The sequence below is a fragment of the Phyllostomus discolor genome, chromosome 1 (genome assembly GCF_004126475.2).
Source record: "Phyllostomus discolor isolate MPI-MPIP mPhyDis1 chromosome 1, mPhyDis1.pri.v3, whole genome shotgun sequence".
Taxonomy (NCBI): Eukaryota; Metazoa; Chordata; class Mammalia; order Chiroptera; family Phyllostomidae; genus Phyllostomus; species Phyllostomus discolor.
This window is the reverse complement of record NC_040903.2, coordinates 177,123,470-177,151,198: the sequence shown is the minus strand read 5'-3', so window position 1 is coordinate 177,151,198 and position 27,729 is coordinate 177,123,470. Positions and strand designations below refer to the sequence as shown.

The window sequence follows — 27,729 nt, the reverse complement described above, 5'->3', positions numbered from 1 at the left end:
TGGATCAGAACAGAGGACTGGAAGCCGTGGAGCAAACCGGGAAGTGAGAGCCATTCAGTCAGCCTCCATGCAGAGAAAGGGTCAGACCTGGGGCAGGTGGCAGTGGAGGGGGCGGTGCGGAAACCAGGTGACCAGGCAGCCGCAAACCGGGGAGCGGTGATCACTGCCAGGAGGAGGAGTGAGTCTGCAGCAGGCGGTTTTCCTTCCGAGGGGCCCGTCACTCCTCTTTCAGTTCAGGCTGGGGCCAGACACCTGCCCGGGCAGCCCTGGGACCAGGCAGCTCTAGGGAGTGACGGCTGCTGGTTCTGGGCCCCGGCCGGGACCTGGCTGGGCCTGTGCAGGAAGTGGGGACTACAGACAGCTTCTCAGCCAAGGAGCAGGGTCAACCAGATGAAGACGAAGCAGGTGTCTGGGGCAAGATGAGGACAAAGTCAGGCCTGGGGACTGTGCCCTTCTTTCCACTTCTCCCTGTGAAAGGAGAGAGGTGCGAGGACCTGGCGCACCCAGAGGCCCAGCCGGGTTACCGGAGAAGGGACTGAGCCTTTCCTGGAATCAACATGAGATCAGCCTAATTGAAGGGGAGGAGGCTGGAGACCTTTAACCTGGGAACAGAGTCTTAAGTTTGAGGAATGGGTGGGAAGCTGGTGGGGGCTGTCCCCCCTCCTTGGTGTGATGGGACCTGCCACCCGCAGAGCCTGTGAACCAGACGTGATGAGATCCCAGAGCTGAGGGTGGGAGCTGGGGAGAGGAAAGGAAAGAGGTGGAAAGTCGTGTTGACACCAGGAGGGGCTCAAATGGGCATCACCTTGACCCCTTGGCCTGTCTTCTCTCCTCTTCTACCACATTCACTTTCCTCTCCATTTCTTCTTGTCTTTCCTTTTACTGTCAGCCCCAACTCCCTTTCTCCTCCTCCTGCCTCCCTCTACTCTCCAGTTTCTTTCTTTTCTTCTTTCTCGTGGCATTGCTTGCTCTCTTCCTGGGAGTTTCCTGCCCACATTGGGCCTCCCTGAGGGGAGAGGAGCAGTTCTTTCCTGGCCAGCCTGGAGGGCTCCTGGAGGAGGGTGACTTCCCAGAGGCTATTCTAAACGAGAGGCAAACAGTCTTAGATGGAAACGTGACTTCACCTTCATGGTCTTGGCCTCTCCCTCCTCTAGGTATCAGGTTACAATGCCACCATGGACGAGAGGCGGTACACGCCACGAGCCCACCTGGATGAGGGTGGGGACCGATACACAAACAGGGCTGTTCTGCTCTCCTCCAGCCAGGAACACTGTGATCGGATCACCTTCCATGTCCTGGTGAGCCTGACGCCCAGCAGCCCCACTAGCAGGACCCAAGTTCCTACAGCAAGGGGACACAGAGCTGGAGGGGGTGCTGCCACAGGGCAGTCAGGGAGCCCAGCTGGTGCCTGCAGACCTCAGGAGGCCAGCCCGCGGGCCATGTCCTGGACCATGGCCACCCCACACTCGGGCCCCAGGGAAAATGTTACAACCTACCACCTGACAGCACCCTCCTCCGAAATTCCTTCTTCCCCACCTTTCAAGTTCCCGAAGGTCCCCATCAGGGAATGGAGTGCGGGGAGGGAGGCAGTGCTCACTGAGGTCTAGCAGAAAGACCAGGGTCGGCCAGCAGGGACCATGGCTCGAACAAAAGAATAAATGGGCATTGATTGAAACTGAAGACCAGGCGAGGCAGGCCAGTGGCATGGATAAGCTGGGAGGAAGGACAGACAGAGGCCAGCCTGGCAGAGAGGGAGAAGCAGCGGGTAAAGAAGAGGCTGAGAAGTTTGCCTCATCCAGAAACTTCGAGCACCCAGGCCACAGCTCCAGCCTCAGGGCACACAGCAGGGGACACTCAGAGCCTGCTGGCCCCAGGACACAATGGGCAAAATAAAAAAAAAAAAAAAAAAGCTAGCAGGAAGTGAGAAGTCTTCGCATCTGTTGATACGGTGCCTCTTCTGATGGGCTGGTGCACTGGTTCTCCAAGTGTGGTCCTTGGACCAGCAGCATCTCCATCACCTGGGAGCTTGTTAGAAACGCATGTTTTCAAGCCCCATCCTAGGCCTCCTGAATCAGAAACCCTGGGGCAGGGACTCAGTGTTTTAATAGCCCTCCCCCCACCCCCAGGGGGTTCTGATGCAAGTTCAAGTTTGAGAGCCACTGCCTTAATACAAAGAAGCCACTCGTGTCAGGGCTTGGGATCCCTGGGGGAGATTGTTCCGGCAGCTCTAGGCATCCCCTCTTACCATTTACACACAGGGCCGCCTGAATCGGCCCTGCACTGGTCACAGGTTTTTCATTCATGGGTTTAACACACTTATTAAGCCCTGTCACAGTGCTGGGACGGCGCTAAGAGGCTTCTGAGGGAGGGAGACGGACACACAATCAGGGGGTTTGAATGCCACAAGGAAGTGGCCATGACAGGGCTGGGCAGGATGGGGGGTGGGGGCTGCCTGGCTTCCTGGAGGCCAAGGTGTCGGGGAGATGGGTGCCCAGCCTTGAAGGGTGACCAGGAGCTTGGGGAAACACCCAAGAAGCCAGATTGCCATACGCCAAGCCCAGGGTCCTTTCCAGGACGCACACGCTTCAGCTGCGGCCCCTCCTGGGACCCTCCAGCCCCCACCCCAGGCAGCTCCTGCATCCTGGACTCATGCTGAGGGCCGACAGGGTACTGCCCTCCGGGTTTAGGGAAGTGAAATCCTCCTGTCTTAGCGGCTCTGGCCCAGAAACGGGCGTTGCCTCAGCCCTCACCCCACCTCACCTCCTCCCACACAGGACACCGCTGACTACGTGAAGCCAGTGACCTTCTCAGTCGAGTATTCCTTGCAGGACCCCGACCACGGCCCCATGCTGGACGACGGCTGGCCCACTACCCTCAGAGTCTCGGTAGGTCCTGGCTCACTGGGCACACACCTCCGGGGCGCGCCCCAGTCCCACACCCACCTCCTCCCGGAAGCCCAGACCTGACAGTGGCAGGTACAGAGGAGTTCTCCCCCAGCGCACCTCCCCACCTCCTGCCCGGCCAACCCCCCACACGGCTCCTTCCCTTGTTCCTTGTGACCTGCGCTGAGCAATTTTTCAAGGGTAAGGGCCTTCTTGTTTTGGACGGTCCCCCACACCCCTACACAGGGTGAGCACTGAGTGGATCACAGGGCCTGGGACTCACAGGACCAGAGGGGCTTAGGTCACCGTTGCCGCCTCCTGTACAGATAAGGGCCCTGGAGGCCCGAGAGAGCCTGGTCTGTGGCTTGCTGAATGACTGACTTATTAACAGTCTTCCCCAAACTGGGTGCTTCTAGCCACACCCTCAGCTCTGGCCTCACCCTCAACCACATTCTCTAACCCCTGGCTGGAGGGGCCATCCGGATTCTCTGAAATCCGGCACTAGACGCTCCTACTTCTGCCACTCCTTGTACGTCGTACATGTATCTGCTCAAAGACAATATCAGGCAGCCGCCACCTCTGTCAGAGCTGGGCCAGGAGAGCAGGCAACGCCGGTGAAATGGAGTCTCCCATGCCTGACCCTCAGGACTAGCAAACAACGCTAAAATACACCCAAAAGCTTTCAGCACCATGACCCGTGAGGTCCGGTCTCTGAGGGTTACCATATGGAATCCAGCCGGCAAACAGAATTTCCGATGCTCACATTCTTACGTGTATTTCTCCGACATGAAAGGACCCAAACAACGGCACTTCTGAAAATCCCCTTTGTTCCCGCCCACCCCTCTCAGACCCCCACCCCAGCTCCTCTGGCATCCCCCCTTCCCCAGACCTCCGCACTCCACCACCCACCCCTCACCCTGCACACTCTTCCCTGTTCTCCCTGCTTCTGAGTCACCAACACAGGGCGGCTGCCTTAAAATGCAGTTCAAGAGAGGGAGAGAGATGGACGGGCAAACCCAGGAGAGGGGAAGGTCTGGGGGCACTAAGTCATTAATGTTCTCCCCCACCCCAGTAGTTACAAGGCCTTGACTGCAAATGAATCAGTGAGTGTGGGTCGCTCATTCTATGCGCAGGCGGAAGCACATGACCCGAGTGAAAGTGCAGGGCGCTCTCTGCTCCGACCCCAGAGATCTCAGTGCAAGGTTGTGGGCCGGTCGAGACAGCTCAGAGGAAGTGTGATCGAGCAGCCAGATGATGGGGCAGGGGGACTTCCTGGAGGCTGTGGCTTTCAGCTGGACCTTAAAGGGTAGACAGGACTCAGACGTACAGAGATGGGGAGGAGGGGCTGTCCCTCTGGGAGCACTGGTGGCAGCGTAGCCAAGGTATGGACGTGCAAAATAGTGAGTGGAGGGATGTGTGAGGAAGAGGTGAGGAAGACAGCTGGAAAGGACAGTCTGGGGCCATGCTATTGAGGGCTTTGAGTAGCAGCTAAACTTCTAGAAATCCTGTGGATCTGGATTTCTAGCCCCCAGCAAATTAGAAACATTCTTCCCGTCATTCTTCTACAAATTCTTATTTAGCATCTATTAAATGTCCAGCGCTGTTCTCCTGCTGTAATATCTCACCTCTCGGGGGAATGAGCCACTCCATATAATGGGGTATAACAACTGCTCATCCCATTACATTATTCCTTTTAATGAACTGGATAGAAATTTTCCCAAAGGTTATTATGTAGTTTCCACACTTCTTAGAGTATGCTGGCAGAAGTGGGAGATATTTTAATGGAGACTTGAAGTCACCAAAATGACACGGTTACTCCAATACAGTGAAGGAAGGCCCTGAGGCTGCCAAAGTGTCTTGAACTGTGTCCCTTCACAGAATGACCTCTTTCCGCCCTACTTTACACGGCCCTGCTGTCTTCTTTCCGGCGCTGTCACCACAGTGCGCCCGCTTCCGCGCAGACCCACCTGCAAGGGGGAAGCCGAGGGGCGGGCTCCACAGCAGTGAGTTGCAGTTACAGCGTGTGGATCCAAGCAGAGGCCAGGGGGCTCCCTTTGAGAAAAGTTCATGAGTTTGGGATATGCATGGCCGCTGTGACACCTGTTCACCGCGCCCTGGGTTTGGGCTGTGTCCTCGGTCCTGCCAGGTGCTGCTCCTCAGCTCCAGCCTTGAGTGCCCTGCGGCCTGAGCACGCCCCCTCCCCTCCCCGCTCTGCTTACGAATGAATGAGTGAATGAGTGAATGAATGGTGTGGCCATCCTTGCAGACACTGAAAGAGAAACTCAGCCAACACCCTAGACCCTCTTCTCCCTTAGCCCCCCCAGAACTCCAGGACTTACCGATCCCACCTTCAAGGTCCCTGACCTGTTTTTACCCCTCCACACCCACTACCCACACCAACACCAATCTCATCACCCTCTTAGCGAACATTTCAGGGAAACTCCTCAATGGTCTCCCTGCCTGTAGCCTTGACTCTTCAAGTCCGCCCACCCACAGAAGCCAGAGGGAGCCCTCAGTCCACAGGTCTGGCAGGACACCCTCCTGCTGAAAGCGGTCAGTGGGTCCTGTCCCTTGCAAGGTGTGACCCCAAGGCCCCTGTGCACCTCCTGTCTCCTCCACCCCTTACCATAGCATCACCCAATTTCCCGCCGCTGCCCCAACTCCCCGTGCTGCTCCACGTCTCAGGACCTTTGCACAGGTTCGTCCTTCCTCCTGGACTCCCCTCCCCCTCTGGTCCCTCCAGCTAAGGGGTCATCCTTCAGAGCTTGCCCGAGCTTCCCGGAAGCGTCCTCTGACCATCTACAGGGCAAAATAACTGTTTCCTCTCCTCTGCTTCTCCTATTCATCAGACAGATTTCTAGTTTTTGCACATTTCACACTGTAATTATTTGTTCACACACCAGTCTTCCCATGAGCTGAGAGCAGCGGCCGGGTCTCCCTCATCCTATAGCTCTGGTACCACAAGACCTGGCCCCCCACACGGTGGATGACCGGCAAATTTTCACTGGAACTGCTCTGCTGTGTGAGTGGGTATTCTGTGCTACCAGCTCAGTTAAAAACTGAGAGGGACCCAGAAAGCGTTGAGTTTCAAGCCATGTTATAAACAAGTTAAAATCCATGCGAAGCCTGAGAAGCAGCTGGCGCGGTGTCTGTGAGAAGGGCAGGAAAGACCCAGCCCGCTCCAGTGCGACAGAGAAGGGAGCTGGTGTGCTGGGGGGCGAGGGACAGCCCGCAGCAAAGATGGGGCTCCAGGCTGCGGGCTTCCTGTGCAGCCGCCCACCCCTGGCTCTCCCTGGCCCAGGTCCCCTTCTGGAATGGCTGCAATGAGGACGAGCACTGCGTCCCTGACCTCCTGCTGGATGCCCGCAGTGACCTGCCCACAGCCATGTGAGTTTGGCTCCTCCCTGCCCCTACTCCGACTCCTCGTCCTTCCCTGCCGGGGGTGCCGGCGGCCCCAGGGCCCCGGATTACTTCCTGCACATCCTTCTCACAAGCAGCATGGATGAAACTCTGATACTGGAGCCCGAGTCTGACCCAGGCTCTGCCTCTAACTCCTGGGTGCCCTCAGGCAGGTCTCTTCGTTCTCTGGGCCCCAGGTGCCTGCTCTGTGAAGTGCATGCTGCTGGTCTGAACCAACGTCTTCAGACTGTTCCGTAAAAGGGGCCCTTCCGGTGGAGCCCACACTACAAAACTGCCAAAGGCGGAGGCCAGGGGCCTGGAGATCCAGGTCCTCATCCTCCAGCCCCCCGGCGAGGTGACCTGTAAGGTTCACTGACTGACCACTTGAGTTCCATGCCAAGGAGACTGGCAGGAGGTGCCCACAGTCCCCTGGAAGAAACAAACTAACATAGGAGCAAAAATAAGGAACAATATCCTATTTTAAATTTATATAATATATTTTCAAATAATTTGTGTTCAACTTTTGAACAACTATGAGATGATGTAGACCATGATACACCATGACATATATAATAAATAGAAATAGCCCCTTCAAACCTTGTGGAAGGATGAAGAAGCAAATATTCCAAGCACCGAAGCTAATCATCAGAATTGTCTTTACATTCAGCTCTGAGCTTCCTGGCAGCCAAAGCCTGAAGGGAAACGTGCTGAGTAGAGAGGGGAAACGGGAGGCGTCTACCCTGCACTCCCCTGCCCCACCTGACCCCTGGCTGTCTCCTCCCTGCAGGGAGTACTGCCAGAGGGTGCTGAGGAAGCCTGCCCAGGACTGCTCCGCGTACACGCTGTCCTTCGACACCACGGTTTTCATCATAGAGAGCACGCGCCGGCGGGTGGCCGTGGAGGCCCTGCTGGAGAACAGGGGTGAAAATGCCTACAGCACGGTCCTAAATATTTCACAGTCAGCAAACTTGCAGTTTGCCAGCTTGATCCAGAAGGTAAGACCACGGCGACCTGCCCGGCCTGCCTGAGGTGAAGGGCACAGGTGGGAGAGGAGGGGTCCAGGCAGGCACCTGGCTGGCTGCATGTTGGAATCACCTGGGGCTTAAACATTCCTATGTCCAGACTTCTCCCCAAAATCCTAATTGACAGTCTGGGGCCGGGCCTGGATCCGTGTGCTTTTACAGTTCTCCTGGTGGAGTCAGTGTGCTGCCAGGCCTGAGAACCCCCAGGCCTGGAGTCTGAGCCCTTCGGCCTGTGCCCTTGGCCCTCACACACACAGGCAGGCACACACACACCCTCTGCCTGCAGCTTATCCCCCAGGCTCTCTCAGAAGGAGCCTTCCAACAAGAACCAGAACAGGTGATCCCCACTTTAAAACCTCCCATCATTCCCAGCTGCTTTCGCAATAAATTTCAAACTCCTTATTATGGCACACAAGGCCTTTCCCTGCTTCCCCACCCACCACCTGCCACTTCTGCACTCACCTCCACACCCTTGGCTCCCCCAGCCACCGCTGCTCCCCAGCACGCCAAGGTCCTGCCTGCCATGGTCCCCTGCCTAGGACTCCCTCCTCCCTATGCCCACAAGCTACTGCTCCTTAATAACTACTAACAATGCCCAGGTACTGTGCTCACCTCTTAACAATGATGGTGGTAGTGGTGGTGATGGTGGCAATTGGTGGTGGTGGCAGTGAAGCTTGTGGTGGTGGTGATGGTGAGGGAGGTGGTGGAGGTGGCGGTGGTAAGGGTGGTATAGAGATGGTGGTGATGATGGTGATGGTGGTGGAGGTGGTGATGGTGGTGGTGATGGTGGTGAAGGCAGTGATGGTGGTGATGGTGATGGTAGCAGAGGGTAGTAGTGATGGTGGTGGTGATGGTGGTGGTGATGGTGGTAATGGTGTTGGAGGTGGTGGTGGTGGTGGTGGTAGTGTAGGTAACAGTGATGGTGGTAGAGGTGGTAGTGATAGTGGTGAAGGCGGTGGTGATGGTGGTGGTGGTGGTGAAGTTGGTGATGATGATGGTGGTAGTAGTAGTCCCACATTACTGAGGAGAAAGGTGAGGCACACAGAGGGTTAAAAGGTCTGACGAGGACCCCCAGCTGATAAGTCGCTGAGTGGGATTCCCACCCAGCAGCTGGCCCCTGAGCATGCACCTCATGACAGGATATAGTCCTGGTGTCATGCTCTATCAGATACCGTCCCAAAGGCCCAAAAGGCCGCATGGGCCCTGCACAGCTCCCTGGTACAACCCTGTGTGTGATCCAAGAAAATCACCAGGTTCTGAATGCTGCACTACGGAAACCCTGAGCTCCGAGGGCGCAAGTGCCCTGTCTTAGCCACTTCTGCCCCCAGGGCCAAGCCGGGGATGGACACGTAGAAAACCCTCAAGACGTGTTTGTTGAGTTAAACTAAGATATTTTGTCCTGTGTGTAGATGCTGGTGGCGGGTGGGGGTCCAGGTCCCCTCAGACACTGTCTCTGTTCTCACAAATCTCCGCATACCCACGTGCAGCCCAGAGTGCGGGACAGCCAGTGTCAGCACCTCTGTCCTCACCGCCACTGCAGGGCCACCCCACCCACACTCAGTTCCTCCGTTGGGCGCCGGCCTGGCCCCCACGCAGCCTCCCTCCCCCGCCTGAGTGCAGGTGAGGTACCCATCTGATGGTCTTTCCCAGCCCTCCCCTGCCCAGGGGTTTGGGTCTGGATTTGAGGTATTTAGGGGCAATTGAGCCCCAAACATGAGGCCACTTTTTCCCGCTTCCCTGGCCCAGATCTTACAGCCCTGTGCCCATTCGTAGCCCTAGGAGGAAGGAATCATGGAGTGTTGTGTCTGTGGCACAGAAGGGCTTTGGACGTGAGTGAAGGAAGAGGGAAGTGGGAAGCGTGTTACGTAGAGTGCTGTGTCCGCACGCCTGGCGGTCATGTGCAGGGCTGGCCTGCGGCCTGGCTCCTTCACAGAGGCCGCCCATCTGCCCCAGCCCAGGGGACACTCACAGCTTGAAGATGAGCGTGCCTCTCCTCTGCCCGCCCCCCACCCCGCCCCGCCACCGGGCACGGGAAGCTGAGCACAGGAAGCGCTCCTCAGCCAAATACAGATGTGTCAGTCTATCACACACACTCAGTAACACACATGCAAAAACACACAAACCCACATATACATCCAAGGAAACACACGTACCATGTATATATGCAACTGGCACATGCACACCCATGTACCTATGTGCAGACCCCCCAGACGCACCTCTGTATCCACACGTGCATGTGCCCACGCTGTGCCCAACAGTGCAGTACCTGCAACAGGTATGAATAACCCTCATAGTGACTGCTGCCACACGTGGAATGATTCACAAGTCTGGGCATTGAACAAGGCCCTGCATTTACATGCAATGTATCATTTAATCCTCATACAATTCAATGCAGTAGGTACTATCATTCCCATTTAACAGATGAGCGAAATGAGACCCAAGCAAATGAGTGCATAGTCAGCTAGCAGCATCTCGGTAGAACACTGTGTGTGAGCCCCTTCCCTCTGGACCCGTGTGGAGGGGACACCCTGCTAGCCCAGCTGAGCCCCATCAGGTTGGGGAGCCTGGTGGCATTCCCCACTAAACTGTCAGCCATTTCTCAATGTCCAGCAGCCAGTGAGTGACCTGCTGTTGAGAGTCAGGAACCAGACAGTGGTGGGAGGGTTTGGAGGGGCGGAGCCACGGGAAAAGGAGAGAAAGAAGCCCTCGCTGCCTGCCGGCCTGGCGGTGGCAGAGGCTCAGGAAGGCTCCTGACAAGGGAGCAGCCCCTGCACTGGGAGAGGTGGGGTAGAGCCACAGAAAAGCCCCTTGCAGTCCCCACCAGGAGTCAGCCCACAACCTGCCCACGGTTATTGTGGATTACAAAGTTGTGCAAGACCCCAAAAGCCTCATTTCTTGGCTCAAAGAGATCCTTTGAATTCCTTCCGATAAAAAGATGCAGTCCATGAAAGGGCTGCAAAGCCAGAGGGGGCCGGAACAGCCAGCCCGGAGGGCCTCTGAATCCCAGCTCTGTGCCACGTTCCGGCCACGTTCCGGCGGCCTGAGCTAGCTACTTCCTGCCTCTGGGCTCGGTGTCCCCACCTGTGCGCGAGGTGGTAAGTCCTGTGTCCAGGGCTGACACAGAGGGAAAGAGAAGGCGTGTACGGGAATGCCTGACCACTCTTTCCACAACCCAGCAGCACTGAGCGTGTCCCCATCACCGCCACACACCCGAGCCTGTGCTGCAGCTGCAGTGTGGGCAGTGGGGGCTGAGGGTGGCCCCCACACCCGGGTCTCAGGCCCCAACTAACTGCCGCCCCTGTGCCCCCCACCCACCCACAGGACGACTCCGACGGCAGCATCGATGTGCGTGAACGAGGAGAGGAGACTCCACAAGAAAGTCTGCAATTGTCAGCTACCCCTTCTTCCGGGCTAAGGCCAAGGTGGAGGCTGAGGGCAGTTTGGGGAGGGACCAGGGTGGATACTGGGAGGCTCAGGGAGGCAAGAGAAATGGACGCAAGCAGAGGGGAGGACTGGGGAGGGACGGAGAGGCCTGGGGGTGGGTTTTAAGCATGTTCATGTATTCTCCCGTGCAGTGACTTTCAACACTCTAACCAACCAGCCGTCCCCAGGGCCACAGGCAGCCCACCCCAGGAGTGCCCCAGGCCCCTCCCCTTCACCTCCGGGGCAGAACTACCACTCCCGCCCCCACCACTCTCAGCCCATTATTCCACTGTCCTCTAGACTCCTTTAAACTCAGTGTCCAGCCTCTGTCATTGTGCCCTGCATGGGAGAAAAGTTACCATTCCTCAAGCACCCACCATGGGCTTCCAAGCACATGTGACAGGAGCACGAGCTGCGTGAAGTGAAGGGAGAAGCAAATATGAGGGAAAGGGCAGCAAACTCTGGATTGGGGGGCATGTGCCCATCGCCCCTGAGCAGTGGGCAGCCACTGAAGGTTCCGCAGCGAGAGAAGACCGAACTGAGGCCATGCTGCGTGTGAAGCAGGGGTCGGACAGAGGGCAGCTGAGGCAGGAGCCAGCTGGAGAGCAGGGGCTGCATGCGAGGCTGGGGAAGGGAGGAGGCGGGGGAGTGGGGCTAGGGCTCAAGGAACCTCCCCAGTGGAACGCAAGTCAAGATCTCACTTTCAGGGTGCAGCTCTGACAAACCAGGAGCTCTGGAGTGAGCCTGGGGCGGGGGGTGGCGTGCAGCACAGAACACAAGCTCCCCTCCCCACCCCAGCCCTGCCCCTCCCTGGGAGAAGGGGACCCCAGGTCTCCTGGGGAAACTCCAGGAGGGTCAGATCTGGGAAGAGCACAGTGGTCTGTACAAAGTGGGAGGGCAGTGAGGAAGGTCAGAGGTCGTAGGGCCACAGTCGGCCAGGGACCCAGACCCACTCCCGGGCACAGGGACGGGCACAGGGAAGGGAAGCCGTCAGAGGGGCAGGAGGGCTTATTAACCCGCTGGGCGGCCCTGAGCTGCCACTGCCCTTCCGCGGCCTCGCCTCCCACCACACACAAGAGCAAGGGCTGGGAGGGCCTGTCTTTCATCCTGTGTCCGGTCCCCACATACTATGCTGCATGGGGACAACCAGCCCTCCATCCCACCAGCAGGCCCTCCCCGCCCAAATCCTACAGGAAGAGTCTGAAGTTGAACTTGCTGCCTTGTAGCTGCCTGTCGTTAAAAGTAAAAAAAGGAGGAGGAAAGTAGAGGGGCTGCCCCCCAGTCAAGAACCCCCAGCAGAGGAACTCTTGTCGGGCTGTGTGTCCCCCTCAGCAGCCCCAGGCCCAGCTCCCTCCCTTCCCCCAGCCCACTCCCAGCCAGCAGGGCTCAGCCAAGCACGCAGGGGCTGGGGCGGGCGGGTCAGGGCTTGCCCCGCAATGCCCACACAGGCAGTGCCCAGCTGCCCCAGCTCCAGTGACTTCTAACTTGCAGGTGGTTTTCCGTCTGGATTTTGAGTTCAGCAAGTCTGTCTTCCTGCACCACCTGGAGATCCAGCTCACAGCGGGCAGGTCAGGACCTTGATGGCTCCCTCTCCCCCCCAGCACACTTTTCCTGGCCCATACTGTCCCTCCCCACACTGAATCTCCTGCCAAGCCCTGTCCCCAAGCCCTGTCTGTAACTGCCCCAACCCAGGAGGGCCCCTGGCCAGTCCCCAGGTGTGAGCCAACCTGCTGCCTGCTGGGCTGCCACGCTCACTCCTAGGTGGCTTGGATGTAAATGATACCTGCACCTTTATGTCGTATTTTACATAGCAGCCCTTTCAAAACCCTACACTTACAAAGCACTTACATATAATATCTCACAAGCAGCCCCCTAAGACAGGTAAAGCAGGAGTTATTCCCCATCCTACCTCCAAGTTACAGGTAAGAAAATGGAGGCTCAGAGAGGTTTCGTGAATTTCCCAATGACACACAGCACGCACATAGTACAACTGGGAGCTGAACACGAGTTGTCCTACTCCTTGTCCACGCTCTTTCTGTCCTGGTCACCCTCTCTCCCCTTGGAAATGTTTCCATTTTTAGAAAGGCTTCCCTTACTTCATGCAGGTAGGCCTGTCTGTCTGTCGGTCTCCCTCCCTCCCTCCCTCCCGGGGTTTGCTACTGGTTGACACCACGAATCACCCTGTGTCCGTAGTAAACACTCTTCTTTTCCACAGAATTGCCTCTGTGTGGGAAGGGAGGGGGGAAGCAAGAAGGGATCAGACAGCTCTGGAGCCTTGTAAATGCCCCATGCCCCCCTGGGAACCTTTCCATGCTGAGAAGTAAATACTGGAGGCAACCCCCAACACTGACAGTCCCACACATGCACACACATACACTCTCATACACTCACACACACCCAGGCAGAGGTCATGGGAAGGAGCAATGGGGATCAACATGCCAGCAGTTTGCCAGGGGTAAACAAACTGTGCATGTGGGTGGAACTCTCATTTGACATGAAAAAGTTTGTAAGATGTATCGATATCTTAAGGCCTCCCTGACACTCTTCCTGTTCTCAGAGAAAATGAAGGTGCTTGCACAGCGGCGTCTTTGCACAGCCCTGGGTGTTTGTGCGTCAGGCGCGTGCAGGGAGGCACTGCGGTGTCTGCGTGCGCCCAGCATCCTAGTGCAGCCCCTGCCCTGGGGTGGGGCTCCCGGAGGGGATAAAACTCAGTGTACGTAACAGGAGGAAATCCTACCTTTTTAAGTCTGAAAGTATTTCCCTGCCCATTCATGGTGCTGCAAAGGGCAGCACATTTGACAAAAGTCCCTCCAAATGTCTCTAATTTCAGTCTCCAGTCTTTTCAAGGCAGCAACACACCTGAGCCAACCGGTGGGCGCTGCCCGCCCCAGGCAGCTGGGCGGAGTGGGGTGGGGTTGCGGTTTAGGGATAAATAAACCGGCTCTACTGAGAAGTCCTCGGCTCTACTGAGAAGTCCTCGAGGTCTGCCCCTCACCTGGACGGAGCAGGCAGGCTCAGTCCCACAGGCGTCACCTCCGTCCGGCCCACGGCGCAGGGCTTGCCCTCTGGCCCGTGAGGGAGCGCAGCTGGGAGGGATTGAAATGAACGGCCAAGCCCGCCTGGTCCTCCCAGCTTCCATCGAAGTCCTTTCCTGCCCCCCACCAGCCCACAGGTGCTGCCCTGAAAAAGGCAGCTCGAGGAAAGAAGAGAAAAGGGGGGCAGGGTAAATGGTGATAGGAGACTTGACTTCGGGTGGTGAGCCCCGATACAGTGTACAGATGATGAACTGTAGAATGAAACCTACACAATTTACTAACCAATATAAAAGAAAAAGAAGAGAAAAAGCTGATGTCCCCAGTTCCCCTACTGCCCCAGGCCTTTCCCTCCTGTTCCAGTGCCGTAAGCCTAGAGCGGAAGGATGCTCCTTCTCAGGCTGAGGCAGACCCCTGCCGCACTGGGCCAGGCCGCACACCGCACGCAGGATGCTGGCGGGCCGGGTAGAGGGAGGGCGGGCTCCTTCCCCACCGTGCTGCCTGGCTCTCCCTGCAGTGACAGCGATGAGGAGGACAGCACCAAGGAAGACAACACGGCCCTCCTGCGCTTCCATCTCAAATATGAGACTGACATCCTCTTCACCAGGTGGGCCAGGAACCCAGGGCAGGGGAGGAGTGAGGCCTCAGATGGGACGGCCCTCTGGGAGGCCCCGATAGGGTCAGAGGTCCTGGGAGCCGGCCCCAGTGCTGAGGGACTATGAGATGGAGCCAAATGTGTCCCTGAGGGCTCAGAGGGTGCAGCTCCCCGATCCATGGTAGGAACATGGTATCAAACCAGAGGGAGGAGGAGACACGGACCTGACCTCCGCCCAACAGGGACAAAGGCGGAGGGCCAGGCAGCAGGAGGTATCCACCCCAGGTGCAGGCTGTAAGTAGGGCATGATCTGTGGAGAATTTTAAAATAGTAATAAAACCTACAAAGTCCTTCTGCTTTTCATTACCCACCTCTCCCAGCAGTTTGAAGCAATGTGAGTGGGAAAATGCCCCTCCCTAGGCAGGGCGCTCGCACTGTTCGCACCCCCGGGTGTGCCACTGGCCCCCTCCGTCCTCCGAGAGCTCCCAGGCAGAGGGAGGCGTCTGGACAGAACAGCAAGCACACAGAAAGAAAGTTCAGGCTCTCTCACGACCCCTGGAGGCTGGAATGGCGCGCAGTGGGCAAGTTCGCACGCAAAAGAGGCCACGCTGCTGGACCGAGAGGCAAGGGCATGGCTGGGAATCACCGGCACTTCTGGCTCGTGCCCGTCCCATGCACCAGGCAGACACCGCTGACCGACGTCAGCATCTGCTCCTGCTGGGCCTCACCTTCCCACCACAGTGCTCCCAACGGACACCAGAGGGAACCCGTGTTTTTGTGGTCCAGTGGCAGACGGGCCCACACCCACACCCTCTTTCGTTCATTTACCCATCTAGCCAGCGGTCACTGAGCTCACGGCGGCCTGTCCTCTGTCCCTGCAGGAGCAGCAGCCTCAGCCACTACGAGGTCAAGCCCAACAGCTCCCTGGAGAGATATGATGGCATCGGACCCCCCTTCGACTGCATTTTCAGGGTAAGGCCAGAGGGGAGCCAGGAGAGGGCGAAGGTCAGGGGGTGAGGACCCCGCATTGAGGAGGGGAGGGGATCTGAAATCACTGCCAGTGCCCAGGGTCACATTAGCCCTGCCACCCACTCCCTGGGTGACTTCAGGCAAGTTGCCTCCTCTCTCCGGGCCTCTCGGTCTTCTTCTGGAAACCAACGGGGCCAGGCTGGGAGAGCGTGTCCGTGAAAAGTAAGTGCGACCGCATATAATATTATTTTTAATTTGTTCAGATAGATTTATTTATTTACTTACTTACTTACTTACTTATTTTAGAGAGAGGGGAAGGGAGAAATAGAGGGAGAGAAACATCAACATGTGAGAGAAACATCAATCAGTTGCCTCTTACACGCCCCCAACCTGGGACCTGGCCGGTAACCTGGGCATGTGGCCCTGACCGGGAATTGAACCTGCGACCTTTTGGTCTGTGAAGCAATGCTCAGCCCCATTGAGCCATGCCGGTCAGGGTGTTCTTTTCTATTTTTTTAAAAAACAGTGGTCTAAACACACCGGGGATTACTCTCCCCCATACAAGAAGTCCTGAGTTGGCAGCTTTTACAAAGTCACCAGGGCTGGGTCTCCTGTCTTTATGTCCCACCGTCTTCAAAATGCAAGTAGCAACCCCAGGTCCCCCTCACAGCCCCAGATGGCCGCTGTCCAGCTGCCACATTTTCATTCCAGGCAGCAGGAAGAAGGAAGGGACAAAGGGCAGGAACGAACTCCTTGGCTGTTCCCCCTGTCCAGAACCTTGTGATTTAGCTATAAGGGAGCCTAGGAATGAGGCTTTTGTCTTGGTTTCTGTCACTAAGGATGGTGGGAGAAGGAGGATGAGGAGGCAGCTTAGCAGTGTCCACCACAGTGGGCCCCACAACCTCCCCCTCCTGGACCTGCATGCATGTGGGAGCCAGAGGCAGGCTGACGGCTGGAACCCAGAGGGCTCGCCCCACAGGGGTTTAGTAGCCTGCCTGAGGCCACCTGGCTCTCCCTCAGCGACAGCCCTGAGTTACAGTCCAGTCTTCCTGATTCCAGAGTTCTCTCCTTTATCACTGCGGCTCTAATACCAAATGTGTCACAGCTAGAATGTGAACTACCACACACTCACCATGCATACCCTTCATTAACTGATGATTATCTCTTATAATAAATTACTGGCTGTCACCATCTCTAGCCCCAGGGTGGCCACCAGTGCCAGGCAACAAAATCCGCCAGAGCCATGAGCAGTTGGAAATGGAAGTGGCCCTTGCTCTCCAGACATGCTCCCCGCACTGCCCCCCCCACAATGACTTGTCCTTAGCTGAAAAGAGAGCCCCACCCCTTTTGGGATCCCTGCAGCCCCCAGCGTGACTTGGCAGAGCCTCAAAGCTCCCACAGTGAAAATGCCAGGGGGCTTAAAGGGCCTTTTTCCCAGCCCAGCTGAAGGATCACAGCCCTCAGGGGCTGGTTGGCCTCTACAGACCTTGTCCTCCACCGCCTCTCCCCCAGCTGCTGCTGGTGCACTGACTCCTCCCTCTCGACCGCAGATCCAAAACCTGGTTTGTTCCCATCCACGGAGTCATGATGAAGATCACCTTGCCCATCGCCACCAGGGGTTGGCAACCGCCTGCTGATGCTGAGGGACTTCCTCACTGACCAGGTACCGCTGCCCTCTGGGAGCTGGCTGAGAGGCGAGGGGACCAGAAGGACACAGGACATACCCCTAGGTGTGTCCCGAGTCCTCAGACCCCAGCTCCTTCTCCCAAAACCAGGCCTGGCGGGCCTTCCCTGGAAGAGGACGGGAGGAGGGAACATCCGGACGCTGAGTTTGCCGGCGCTGCTGTGTGAAGCTAGTTGTGTGCATCCCTCGTGCAGGTGAACACATCCTGTAACGTCTGGGGAAACAGCACTGAGTACCGGCGGTCCCCGCTGGAGGAAGACTTGAGTCGTGCCCCACAGCTGGTGAGTGCCCCCCAACCGAGAGCCCCGGGGGGAGGGGAAAGAAGAGTGCTGCTGCCCGAGCTCCGGGGGCTCCTCCTCTCCGCAGCCCGAGGTTTGTCAGGAAGAGTTTGTTGAGCACCTATATGCCCAGCCCCAAACCAAGAAACAGAAGAAGGAAAAGATAGTTCTTGCCCTTAGTGAGCTCACCATCTCTCAGGAGACACAAGAACCGGTGCCTAAGAAGCCAGGGAACAAGCCTGTGCTGCATGTCAGAGAATGACAGCAGGAGCAGACGAACTCGAGTGAAAGAGCAGTGAGAGGAAATGGAAACACGAAGCACCCCCCTGGTCAGTGCAGCACTGTTTGCAACAGCCAAGACACTGGGAAAACCTATGTGTCCGTCAGTGGATAAAGAAATGGTGGTGTATATATGTATGCAATGGAGTATTACTTGGCATAAAAAGGAAGGAAATCTTGCCATTTGCAACAATATGGATGTAACTTGAGGGCATTATGCTAGCAAAATAAGTCAGAGAAAGACAAATACTGTGTGATCTCACTTATATGTGGAATCTTAAAAAAAAAAATCAAGCTTATAGATACAGGGAAAAGATTGGTCACAGCCAGAGGCAGGGGGTGGGGATGGGAGAATGGATGAAAGGGGTTAAAAAGTAAAAAAGGAGGAGGAGAAAGAGGAGAAGAAGGAAGAGGAAGGGGAAGGAGAGGAAGAGGAAGGAGAAGAAAAGGAAAAAGGGAAAGGAAAAGAAGAGGAGAGAAGGGAGGATGGGGAGAGGGAGGGGGAGAGGGAGGGAGGGGAGGGGAGAGAGGGAAGGAGAAGGAGGGAGGGGGAGGGGGAGGAGGAGGAGAAGAAGAAACAAGGACAGTGGCTACTGGATTTGCACCTGAGCCTAAAAGAGCCACAGGACAGAGATAACAGAGGGAGGGGAGGAAGCCACATGGATCATTGCTATGGAGGCCAGAACATACATGACTCGTATTGGAGACATTGACCACATCAACTGGGGCCTCCCTGTGTCCCTGGGCATGAAAGGCAGCTCAACTCCAGTTCCCAGAGCCCTCCCTCAGACACCTGCTGGTTTGCAGGTTTATGTTCTCACAGCTGCCTCTGGCCCCAGATGCCTACTTCTGTGCATGCTTGCACTGTTCCTTACCCAGACAAAAATCTTAGCTGTTTAGTTTGATTTCCCCAAACAGTGCTTCATACAAACTTTTTTAATGCAGTGCATTTTACTGAAGACTTGGGCTTGGATAGGGTTGAGATGGATTGCAAAAGAGTGACACAATAACTTTATCCTAATACATCCTAATTATTTTTTGATGATTTGTTTGGGTTTCCATTAAGATACATTATCTGCTGATAATAATAGCTTTAGCTTTATCATTCAATTCTTATACATGTTTTTTCTTATCTTATTGTTCTGTCTAGGACCTCCAGGATAATGGTAAATAGAAATAATGAGTCTTGTCTTGATCCTGATTTTAACGGGATTGTTTTTAATTTTTTTATTACTAAATAGGATACTCCCCATAGGTTGTTTGTAAATACCCTTTACTCAGATTCAGGAAGTTCCTCATGTGTTTTTATCATAAACTGAAGTTGGATTTCCCAAGGTGCTTTTTCTGCCTTGGTTTACAGTAATCATTTAATTTCTCCTTTAATATCTGTTCGTATGGTAATGACATTTATAGGTTCCTTAACGTCGAACCAAAAATCCTGTCCCCAGAATACACCTGTTATGCACAACTTCAAATGCAGCATTGGATATACTGTCCTTACCCTGCCCTCCAGCCACCGCCTGCAGCCCAGCCCATGTGTCCCCTACCTCCATCTCTCCCCTTGTCCCTGGTCCCTGTCCCTCCACTCCCAAAATCAAAACCACCACTTGCCCTAGCAGTAAGCTAGGGCCATCTCTCTGGTGGCCCGAACGCCCGCTCACCTTCTGGGCTCATAGCTAGGTTTCTGCCTCCCTGCCTCTCCTAGAGTCCTGGTTGCTCACCCCAAAGACTCACCTTCTTTTTCAGAATCATAGCAACTCCGATTTGTCATGTCGTCTCCATCAGCGGACAATGTGAGGCTGGCCCCCAAACCATGGAAATCAGTTCCAACTGCTGGGGAACCTGTGGTTGCGGTCCCTAAAAGCAGTAAGTGGAGCACCTGGGCTAGGCTGCAGAAAACGGGAAGGAGTGGGTGCTGGGAGTCTCCCACCTGGGGAGAGGGCCAGCTTCGGACAGTCCTCCGTTTACACAGCTCAAGTACAAGTGGATGAAAATCACGGTCAACGCAGTCTTGCAGAGACAGTTCCCACAGTCCTTTCATCTTCCGAGAGGAGGACCCCAGCCGCCAGGTGAGCCCCTGGGCACCCCGCAGAAACAGGGCCTGAGCCAGGCTCGCTTGGGAAGGGTTTACCTGGTCCCCTACAGTTTTCCTACACCCTCTGCTGTGTGTTCCTGTAGGAGAGAGATGGACAGGCCTGCCAGTAGTTAGTGCAGCATCAGAAGAAAGAAAAAAAGCAAGACAAATAGGCCTTTGGGAGCAAAAGTGGACAGGCCGCAGAAGCAGGCGTCTTCCTAGAGCCCCGGGGGCCCCCGGCTCTGCCTGCTCCACAGCAGCCCCATGGGGGCCGAGGAAGGAGGGGGACCTGCGCATTTTACCCCACAGGAACCGAAGCGAGCCCAGGGCAGCCTGCCGCTCGCTGGGTGGCTCACTGGCTCCAGCAGCAGTGAGGCTGTGTCTTGGGCAGGCTTGGGCAGCAGAATGACCACCCTCCTACTCTTGTCCTCCCAACCCATTCGCACGTCACAGCTAATGAAATGCGTGTGACCTGTGCTTTAGAAGTCTGGTGTGCAGGGAATTGGTGAAGGCCAAGGGATGCAAGATGTCTTGATAGTGAAACTCTCCATAGTGAGTAAAGCCAGACTGTCGCAGATCAAACTGGCTTGAACCAGGGTCTAGGAAAGGGGTGGGACTCCGTGCAGGGCTCTCCAGGGAAAATGAGAAGCTGGTCTTGAGGAAATGTCCAGTCCACCGGAAAGAGGCATCTCAGGCATGAGGCACTGCTGCCCTCCACTGGCCATGTCCCCCAACTGCCAGCCAGGTGAGCGGTCAATACCAGATGCTGGGTAAACCCCCCAGGCCCATGCCAGGAGACACAGGAGAGCAAATAGCCGTGGGCCAGAAGCCATTTCTTAAGATAATACACAAATACCCATCACAAACAGGTTGGGGTGTGCCAGGCACAGAGCTAGCAGGTACACGCAGGGGGCCCACCCAAGGAGTGGTTTTATTTGTTCATTCATTTGGCATTTGTTGGGTGTCCCTCCTATGACTCAGGGCCCCTAGGGGACACAAAGGTAACTTAGGCAGACAAAGGAACAAGGGCAGGTTGGGGGCAGGGGAGGGAGAGGTGGTCAAACTAAGGAAAGCTTTCTGGAAGGAGCCCACTTGAACCGAACTTGAGAGGTGTGCTAGAACTTCCCAGGTGACCCAGAGAGAAGAGGCGTGGCACGGGCACCCACACGCACACACAAACTACCCCCGCTCCACACCTGTCCATGTCTTTCGAGTGAATTCTCCTCCTCCTTCCATTACCACCTACACCCCCAAAAACTCCCTCGTGCCTTCTGGGTGCCTCACTTCTTTCTGAATCCAGCAACCCCAGATGTCAGCCCCTGTTGGCTCAGCTGTGTGCTAGGGGCCAGGGGTGGGAAGGCAACAAGAGACCTGTGACTTATTGAGCCCTAACTATGTGCCAGGCATTGTAACGGACACTTCATGTGTTATCTGTGAGTTATGTTCCACTGCCCCCATTTTTCCGATATGGAAACTGAGGCTGTGTGAGGTAAGGCAGAAGGGGATCAGTGACTTCCTTCAAGTTAAACACTGAGTCAGTGGCCAGGCCAGGACTCTACCATGCTGTCCCCAGGGGTCAGTCAATCAGTCAGGCATTCCACACATTGAATGAGCCCCCCCTCTGCCCCAGGCACAGTGCCTGGCACTGAGGATAGGGCAGTGAGCAAATCAGATAAAGACCCAGCTGTCCTGACACTCCAGGTGGGAAGGAAGGCAACTAACATAAATACAGGGCAGGCAAAGTAGGTTTACAGTTGTGAGTATGCAAAACACAGTTTATTTCTTAAATTATTATTATTATTGTATTATTTTTCATACAAACACCTATAAACCTACTTTTGCCCACCCCTGTATATACAGCGTCAAGTGGTATGAGGTCTGCCAACAAAAAGAAACAATGCAAGCATGTAAGAGTGGAGACTCAGGGGCGCTGAGGGAGATTACAGGGAGATTAGGGAAAGCTTTTCCAATACAGTGACATCTGACAGAGACTATGGGCCATGCCAGCAGGGGGGAACAGCAGTGCAAAGGCCCTACAGCAGGTGTGCTTGGCATGTGGGAGGCCAGGGGGCTGGAGGGCTGGCGTAGAGAATGAGAGGGAGAGCAGGAGAAGAGTCAGCCAGGTAAGCAGGCCCAGGAGTGCAGGCCCGCAGGCCAGGGCAAGGACTCCGGTGACTGGCTCTGAGTGAGGTGGGAAGGAGACTTGGAGGCTCTGAGCAGAGCGGAGCATAGATCTGCCTTCTCTGGATGCTATACCCAGAACAGACTGCGGGAGCTGAGGCAGAAGCAGGGAGGCAGTTAGGCAGCTATTGCAGTCTCCAGATGGGAGATGAGGGTGCCCAGACCCGGGAGGTAGCCCTGAGGGTGAGAGGAGGAGCCACCTTTTGGGCATTTCAAAGGTAAAATGGGCAGACATTGCTGAAGGAGTGGGTGTGAGGCAAATACAAGGTTTCTGGCCTGAGCAACAGCAAGGAAGCACAAGGCTGCCATTTGCTTTGATGGAAAAGACAACGAAGGAATAGATTTGAGGGTGAGGAGCAGGCTCAAGAGTTTGTTTTGGGGCCTGTTAAAGGTGCCAGGCAGGCCAAGTAGACATTCAGATATGAGTCTAGAATTCAGCAGAAAGTCCAGGCAGGCAGTAGAAGCAGGAGTGGTTGGAGAGCAGATGGTCCCAGCCCTGGCCGACTCCGCCCAGGGCTGACTGGGGACTTTCACGACCCTGGACACGTTTGCCCTTGGGGCCTCTTCCTCCATGAAAAAACTATTTCTTTTTCATTTTAATTTTTTTTTGCATTTTTTATCACTGTTCAATGTGAAAAAAAAACATTTTAAATGACCATTTCATGACTATATGCATATAAAAGCAAGTATAATCCATGCAAGATTATATTCATTTATTTCTTCTAATTTTAAAAATGTTAGATCATGTCTGTGGGCCCCAGGGCACTGTGCCCATGGTGCCCGCCGGGTATGTCAGCCCGGAGCTCACCAGGGAGTGACTGTAGATAGAGGAGAGGTCCCGGGGCAGAACCACGGGACACGCCAGCATGCAGCAGTGTGGGAGACAACAAGGAAGCAGCAAATAAGACAAGAGGCGGAATATGTCTCCAAGAGGAGGCAGGGTCACCTGCGTCACATAACTGAGGTGTCCGCTGGGCAGGGGCTGGGAGCCCCGGGGCCTCTGCAGGCTGGGTGGCACCCATCGGCCTTCTAGCATCTTTCCTGAGGAAGGGGGTGCAGCTCTCCCACCAGGGGCCAGGTATCTCCTATGCTCCAGCCCTGCCCCAGGCTGCCATTAACCTGGCTTCCCTCCTCCCCCTGCAGATCACCTTTGAGATCTCCAAGCAAGAAGGCTCACAGATCCCCATCTGGATCATTGTGGGCAGCACACTGGGGGGCCTCCTACTGCTGGCCCTGCTGGTCCTGGTGCTGTGGAAGGTGAGGGCCCCCACAGGGTAGGGGTGGGGAGCAGCATCCTGACCCATTGGCCACCAGAGGGCACTCAACCTATGGCTCCCACAGTTTTGTAGGTCCCCTTGAGAACCTGATGAAAGCTAGGGTTCCTCTCAGCAGAAGAAAGCAAATACAGCACACACAACCACAGAATGTCTCCCACAAAGCCAGGCTGTTAACAAACCCTCCAAAGCCCTTCGCTGTCTCTGAGCCTCAGGTTAAGAAGCCCTGGTCTCAACCTCCTCCTGTTCTAGATAAGGTGACAGAGGTTCAGAGAAGAGTGCTAACCAGGGCAGGGTCACACAACATGGCTTCCTGCCTCCCAGCCCAGACTCTGTCTGTTCCTGGGCCCCCTCACCAATTAAGTGGCCCATTGTGAGGCTCACAAGTGAGCTGGGGAGGGACAGAGAGTCCTGGTCGTCGTCATCCTGAGCTGGGGTATTCTGGAAGCCTTCTGAGGGAAAAAGCCTGAGGAGGGTTAGTGGAGAGCGAGCAGTGAGAGGAGCTAGGTTTTGTCCCTCTGCCCACTCCTGAGATGTCTGCCTCTGCCTCCCCACAGCTCGGCTTCTTTAAAAGTGCCAAGCGCAGGCGGGAACCCAGCCTGGACCCTACCTCCAAAGCGCTGGAGTGAGACTCCTGAGGAGGCTGCAAGTTGATGGGGGCCAGGTCCAGGTGGCACACAGGCCCAGGCCAGTGGCCCCACCCAGCTGGGGCAGAGAGGATGCCAGCCCGCTTTGCACTCGACCTCATCTGAGAAACCGAGCCTGCTCCCTCTGAAGGGAACTCAAGCCGGATTTAAGAGGGACTGTCCTACTGGGAAACCGAGACACCTCCAAACTAAGATCCCTAGGGATATAAAGGGACCCCTTCCAAGGCACACCCAAAGCCTCTCCCAGGCTCTGTAGGGGCATTTGCTACCCCCACCACTAAGGTGCTAGGAATTCCCAATCATCCCCATCCTCAGATGAAACCCAGAGGAAGACTGCAAATGCAGACCCACTCTGCACATGCCAGGCCTCTAGTTCCCATAGGACCCCGTGGACAGCAGATTTGAATTCTGTCTGCACTGCCCTCCCACCCCCCGACGCTGCTGAGGGCTCCGGAGTCACGCCTAACCCTTCCCCAAGCAGGGGATGGGTCCCTGGAGCCCAAGAGCTTGATGGTGAGAGCTGCTGCCCAGGGATGAAAAAAGACTCTGGGACGTGGAGACTGTGACGGACGGGCAGCTGGGACCCGGGAAACGGGTCGCCCACCCAGAGATGGGGAGGCACTCCCAAATGCTCACACTGACTGTCACCCACACTCCCCCACCGCGCTTGCGGCCCGCCCCGCCCCCTCAGCTGCATCTCCCCTCCACCGGCCGCTTTTGTTCCCCGTACATCCGGAAGCGTGTGGATGACGCAATCCCCGATGGATCAACATTCCCTTCGGCCTTGCCTTGCAGCCAGCCCCACGCCGACGCAAGGGTGAGGGTGGGGGGTCTCCCCCCCCCCCCCCCACACACACACAACCTCCCATCTCTCCCTTCCATTCACCTGTGCACAGGAAAAGGGTTCGGCCCGCGCTGCTGAGGGGTCCTCTCTGGAATGCACTGAATAAGGCCGGTGCAGGGACACCCCTCGGTGGCAAATATCTGATCCGCCCGCCCTTGGGACAAGTGGTACTACCAATGATGGCACAGGACAAGAGGCACGCCTGGTGCCCAAGCCTCGTAATTTATGCCCTAACCTTGTTTTGAGGTAGGAATGAAAGGGGATACGTCAAAGGCATCTGTCCCCCGTTACATAGTACGACCTTTACTGTCGTAAATATTTTAAGAAATTAAGAAAAAAATACAGTGTTTAAAAACAAACAAGGCGCTGACTTCCCTTTTCTGTGGGCAGAGCATAGCCTAGCTGGTGCACTCTCTTCTTTGAAAAAGAGGAAATGGATGGGGAAAAAGGCTCCCTGCTTCCTGCCTTTATCTGTAGGTGCTGGGGACGGACTTGTCCACTACGTGCTCCCTGCAGCATCCTCTCCCAGCCGCTACTTGGTCTGGGACCAGGACTTCAAGCCCTTGGGACCTCCCTCCCAAGCCCAGCCATTCCCGTCTCTGGCCAGTCAGATGGCTGGAACCCCAGTGTCACTGTAGCGTCTGCCCCTTGTTCCAGCTCTCCCCTCAGGCCTCCCTGACTTCTCCAAACGAGCGTTTCAGTGCTATCTCACACCCTGGAGTCTCTTCACCTCCACATGCTGTCTGCTCTTAGACCACACTGCCTCCCTTATGTTAGTGTGCCATTGCAACCCCAAGGACCAGAAGTAGAACCACAGAAATTATGTCATCTTGTTTGCCCACAGATGAGGACCCTCAGATCCAGAGAAAGTAAGAGGAAGCCCTGGGTTCCACAGCACAGCCAAGGCTAATTAACCCCAGGTCAGCTCTCCTCACAACACACGGTCCTTCCAGCCCAGGTCAGAAGGGCTTAGTGAAGGAGCAAAGGAAATTTATATAAAATAACTCTTTATGGGAATTTTTTTCTCAAATGGTGAAACAAAATCAGGAGGCATTTTAAAGTCATATTTCATTTGTCATCACCTCTGTGAATGGAGCAACCTTGCTGAAAAATCAATGAACCCACACTCAAGTGTTTTGTTTGATGAAGCGCTAATTCTCCTGTCAAAAAATCATCAATTCTGGGGATGCCTTCTGTGGAAACCTGACTTTGAGATTAGAATCCCCAAATTTTTTTATTACCGTGCAACCACACTGCAGGCCCAACATGTATCTGCCGGTCAGATGCAGCCCAGAGGTCTCTGAATTGCAACCTGTGGACTCAAGAGGCGGCCTTTCCCTGGGGCTCCACAGTCCCTTCTTGCCCCACCCCTCCCCACCAAGATCAACTAAGTGCTGAAAAGATGGAAAATGGGAGGCTTGTATCTTCGAGCCCTTTGCATTGTGTCTATTTCTCGTATCAATTTTCCTTTCCAAATATATTTGCTCTGGGTGTAAACACCCAAGACTGGCCTTAAGAGTGCCTGGTGGGGCAAGCAGAGAAGACATCTTCATGAGTAGCAAAAAGCCTCATGCTAGAGCAGTTTCCTCAGGCCTGGCTGCCTATTAGAATTGCCTAGGAGCTTTGAAAGCTATCTATGCAAAGGTTCAGCCCAGGGATGGAGATTTAATTAGTTGAGAGAGATCAAAGTTCCCCTGGTGCTGACGCTGAGGTTAACAGGCAAGTGAACACAGAGGCTAGAAAACAAACAAGGGGTTAACAGGCACCAATGACCTTCTACAATGAGTAATGGGAACTGTGCTCTCATGGTGATGTTGTTCAAATTAGCTCCAGCCTGGAGTTTAGAAGACACTCTCAACCCAGCAAGTCTCCAGAGCGGGATTTGCTGCAGATTTTTGCTGTTGTCTGGGATGAAAGATGAACAGCAATTTTGGCATTTAGTGGCACGCAACCCAAAACACAACCTCTAATCAACATTAAACTTCATATTGTGGTTCACAGATGGACATTATTAGCAACGTTCTATCTAGTAGAATGATTATTTATGATGGAGTGAAGGGCTGAACTCAAGAGTGTTAACATGAAGTGTATCTTAAAAATGGTCCAGTCTTTTTAAAGCATCACTGACTTATCCTAGACACCACTCTGAACAAACTGCTCTGACCTCCAGGTACCCAGGTGATAGATATTTAAGCAAGTCTGCAACAAACAAGTGCATGGGAGAAAAACATGCCCGGGGCAAGGTCTGGCTCTTGTAAACCAAGTTATTAACAGAAGGTGGTTTTAGATTTGGTCCATGGATTGTGGGAATTTTTGAAGTTCTAGGCTCGCTGTCCAACAAGAAGTTATGATATGAGATGTGCAGTGCTCTGGGTGGTTTCACTGTCGACTCTGACAGGGGAGAGCTCGTGTGGGATGGGACAGGCCTCGGAGAAGATACAGAAGCGAAGGTACAATCCGCAGGTAGATTCGAGAGGAGCCTCGGGCCCTTATGCCATCAGTGTTCTGCAGGGAACTGGACACGGATTATGTTGTCAGCTCCGGCCAGCTGAGAGCTGGAAAGGAGAAATCCAGCGTGAGTGCTGCTTCTCTCTAGCATTAGATGGTGTGGGCATGCAAGCGCGGAGGGCAAACTGTGCTTCTTAAAGTCGATTATGTATCCAGAGCTGAGCTTCTCTAAGTGGGGTCCCAGAGCCACCTCAGAATGACAAAGTTCCACCCAGATCTCCCAAATCTGGTATCTATGAGGTAATTTCAAGCACATTAAAACTTAAGAGAACCAGGGATCTAGACCCATGCAAGTCTGTTACTCTCTGTCAGTGTCAGTTTCTGAAACAGTGCAGCCTTTCTTAGCTGCCCTGGGTTCTATCTTGGTGGCAGCTATGGGCAACCCCCCCAGAAAAAAACCCCAATGGACCTCCTTCCAATGCCATCAGTGGAGTTTCTGGGTTCTCCTTCTGTTAAGGTGGTGTTTCTTTCCGAGGCAGGTATCAGATGGAATAGGCAAAGTGTTAACTTGAATACAACAGAGAATAACTCTGCCCAGGCAAATGTGGAAAAGCTCCTGGGAGGTGTGGACCTTGCCTTTCCTAGAGGGCTTTAAACTACAAGTTGCTATCTCCATCAGTACTCAAGGCTTTTAGTGT

General features: G+C 55.1%; 1 protein-coding gene across 1 annotated transcript in view; it reads left to right on the top strand.

The window, feature by feature from the left end:
* The window catches only part of ITGA11 (integrin subunit alpha 11), a 119,699-nt gene extending 92,274 nt beyond the window's left edge, over positions 1-27,425 (top strand). The window contains 18 exon segments of the mRNA XM_028506350.2: positions 1,155-1,298; positions 2,775-2,885; positions 6,184-6,269; positions 7,069-7,276; positions 10,625-10,648; positions 10,650-10,691; positions 10,693-10,725; positions 12,218-12,294; positions 14,276-14,365; positions 15,235-15,330; positions 16,873-16,942; positions 16,944-16,985; positions 17,201-17,287; positions 19,310-19,429; positions 19,536-19,589; positions 19,591-19,632; positions 22,962-23,075; positions 23,650-27,425. Coding sequence (XP_028362151.2) covers positions 1,155-1,298; positions 2,775-2,885; positions 6,184-6,269; positions 7,069-7,276; positions 10,625-10,648; positions 10,650-10,691; positions 10,693-10,725; positions 12,218-12,294; positions 14,276-14,365; positions 15,235-15,330; positions 16,873-16,942; positions 16,944-16,985; positions 17,201-17,287; positions 19,310-19,429; positions 19,536-19,589; positions 19,591-19,632; positions 22,962-23,075; positions 23,650-23,721 — 1,512 coding nt within the window. The 3' untranslated portion in view covers positions 23,722-27,425.
* Positions 27,426-27,729: the final 304 nt, after the last annotated feature.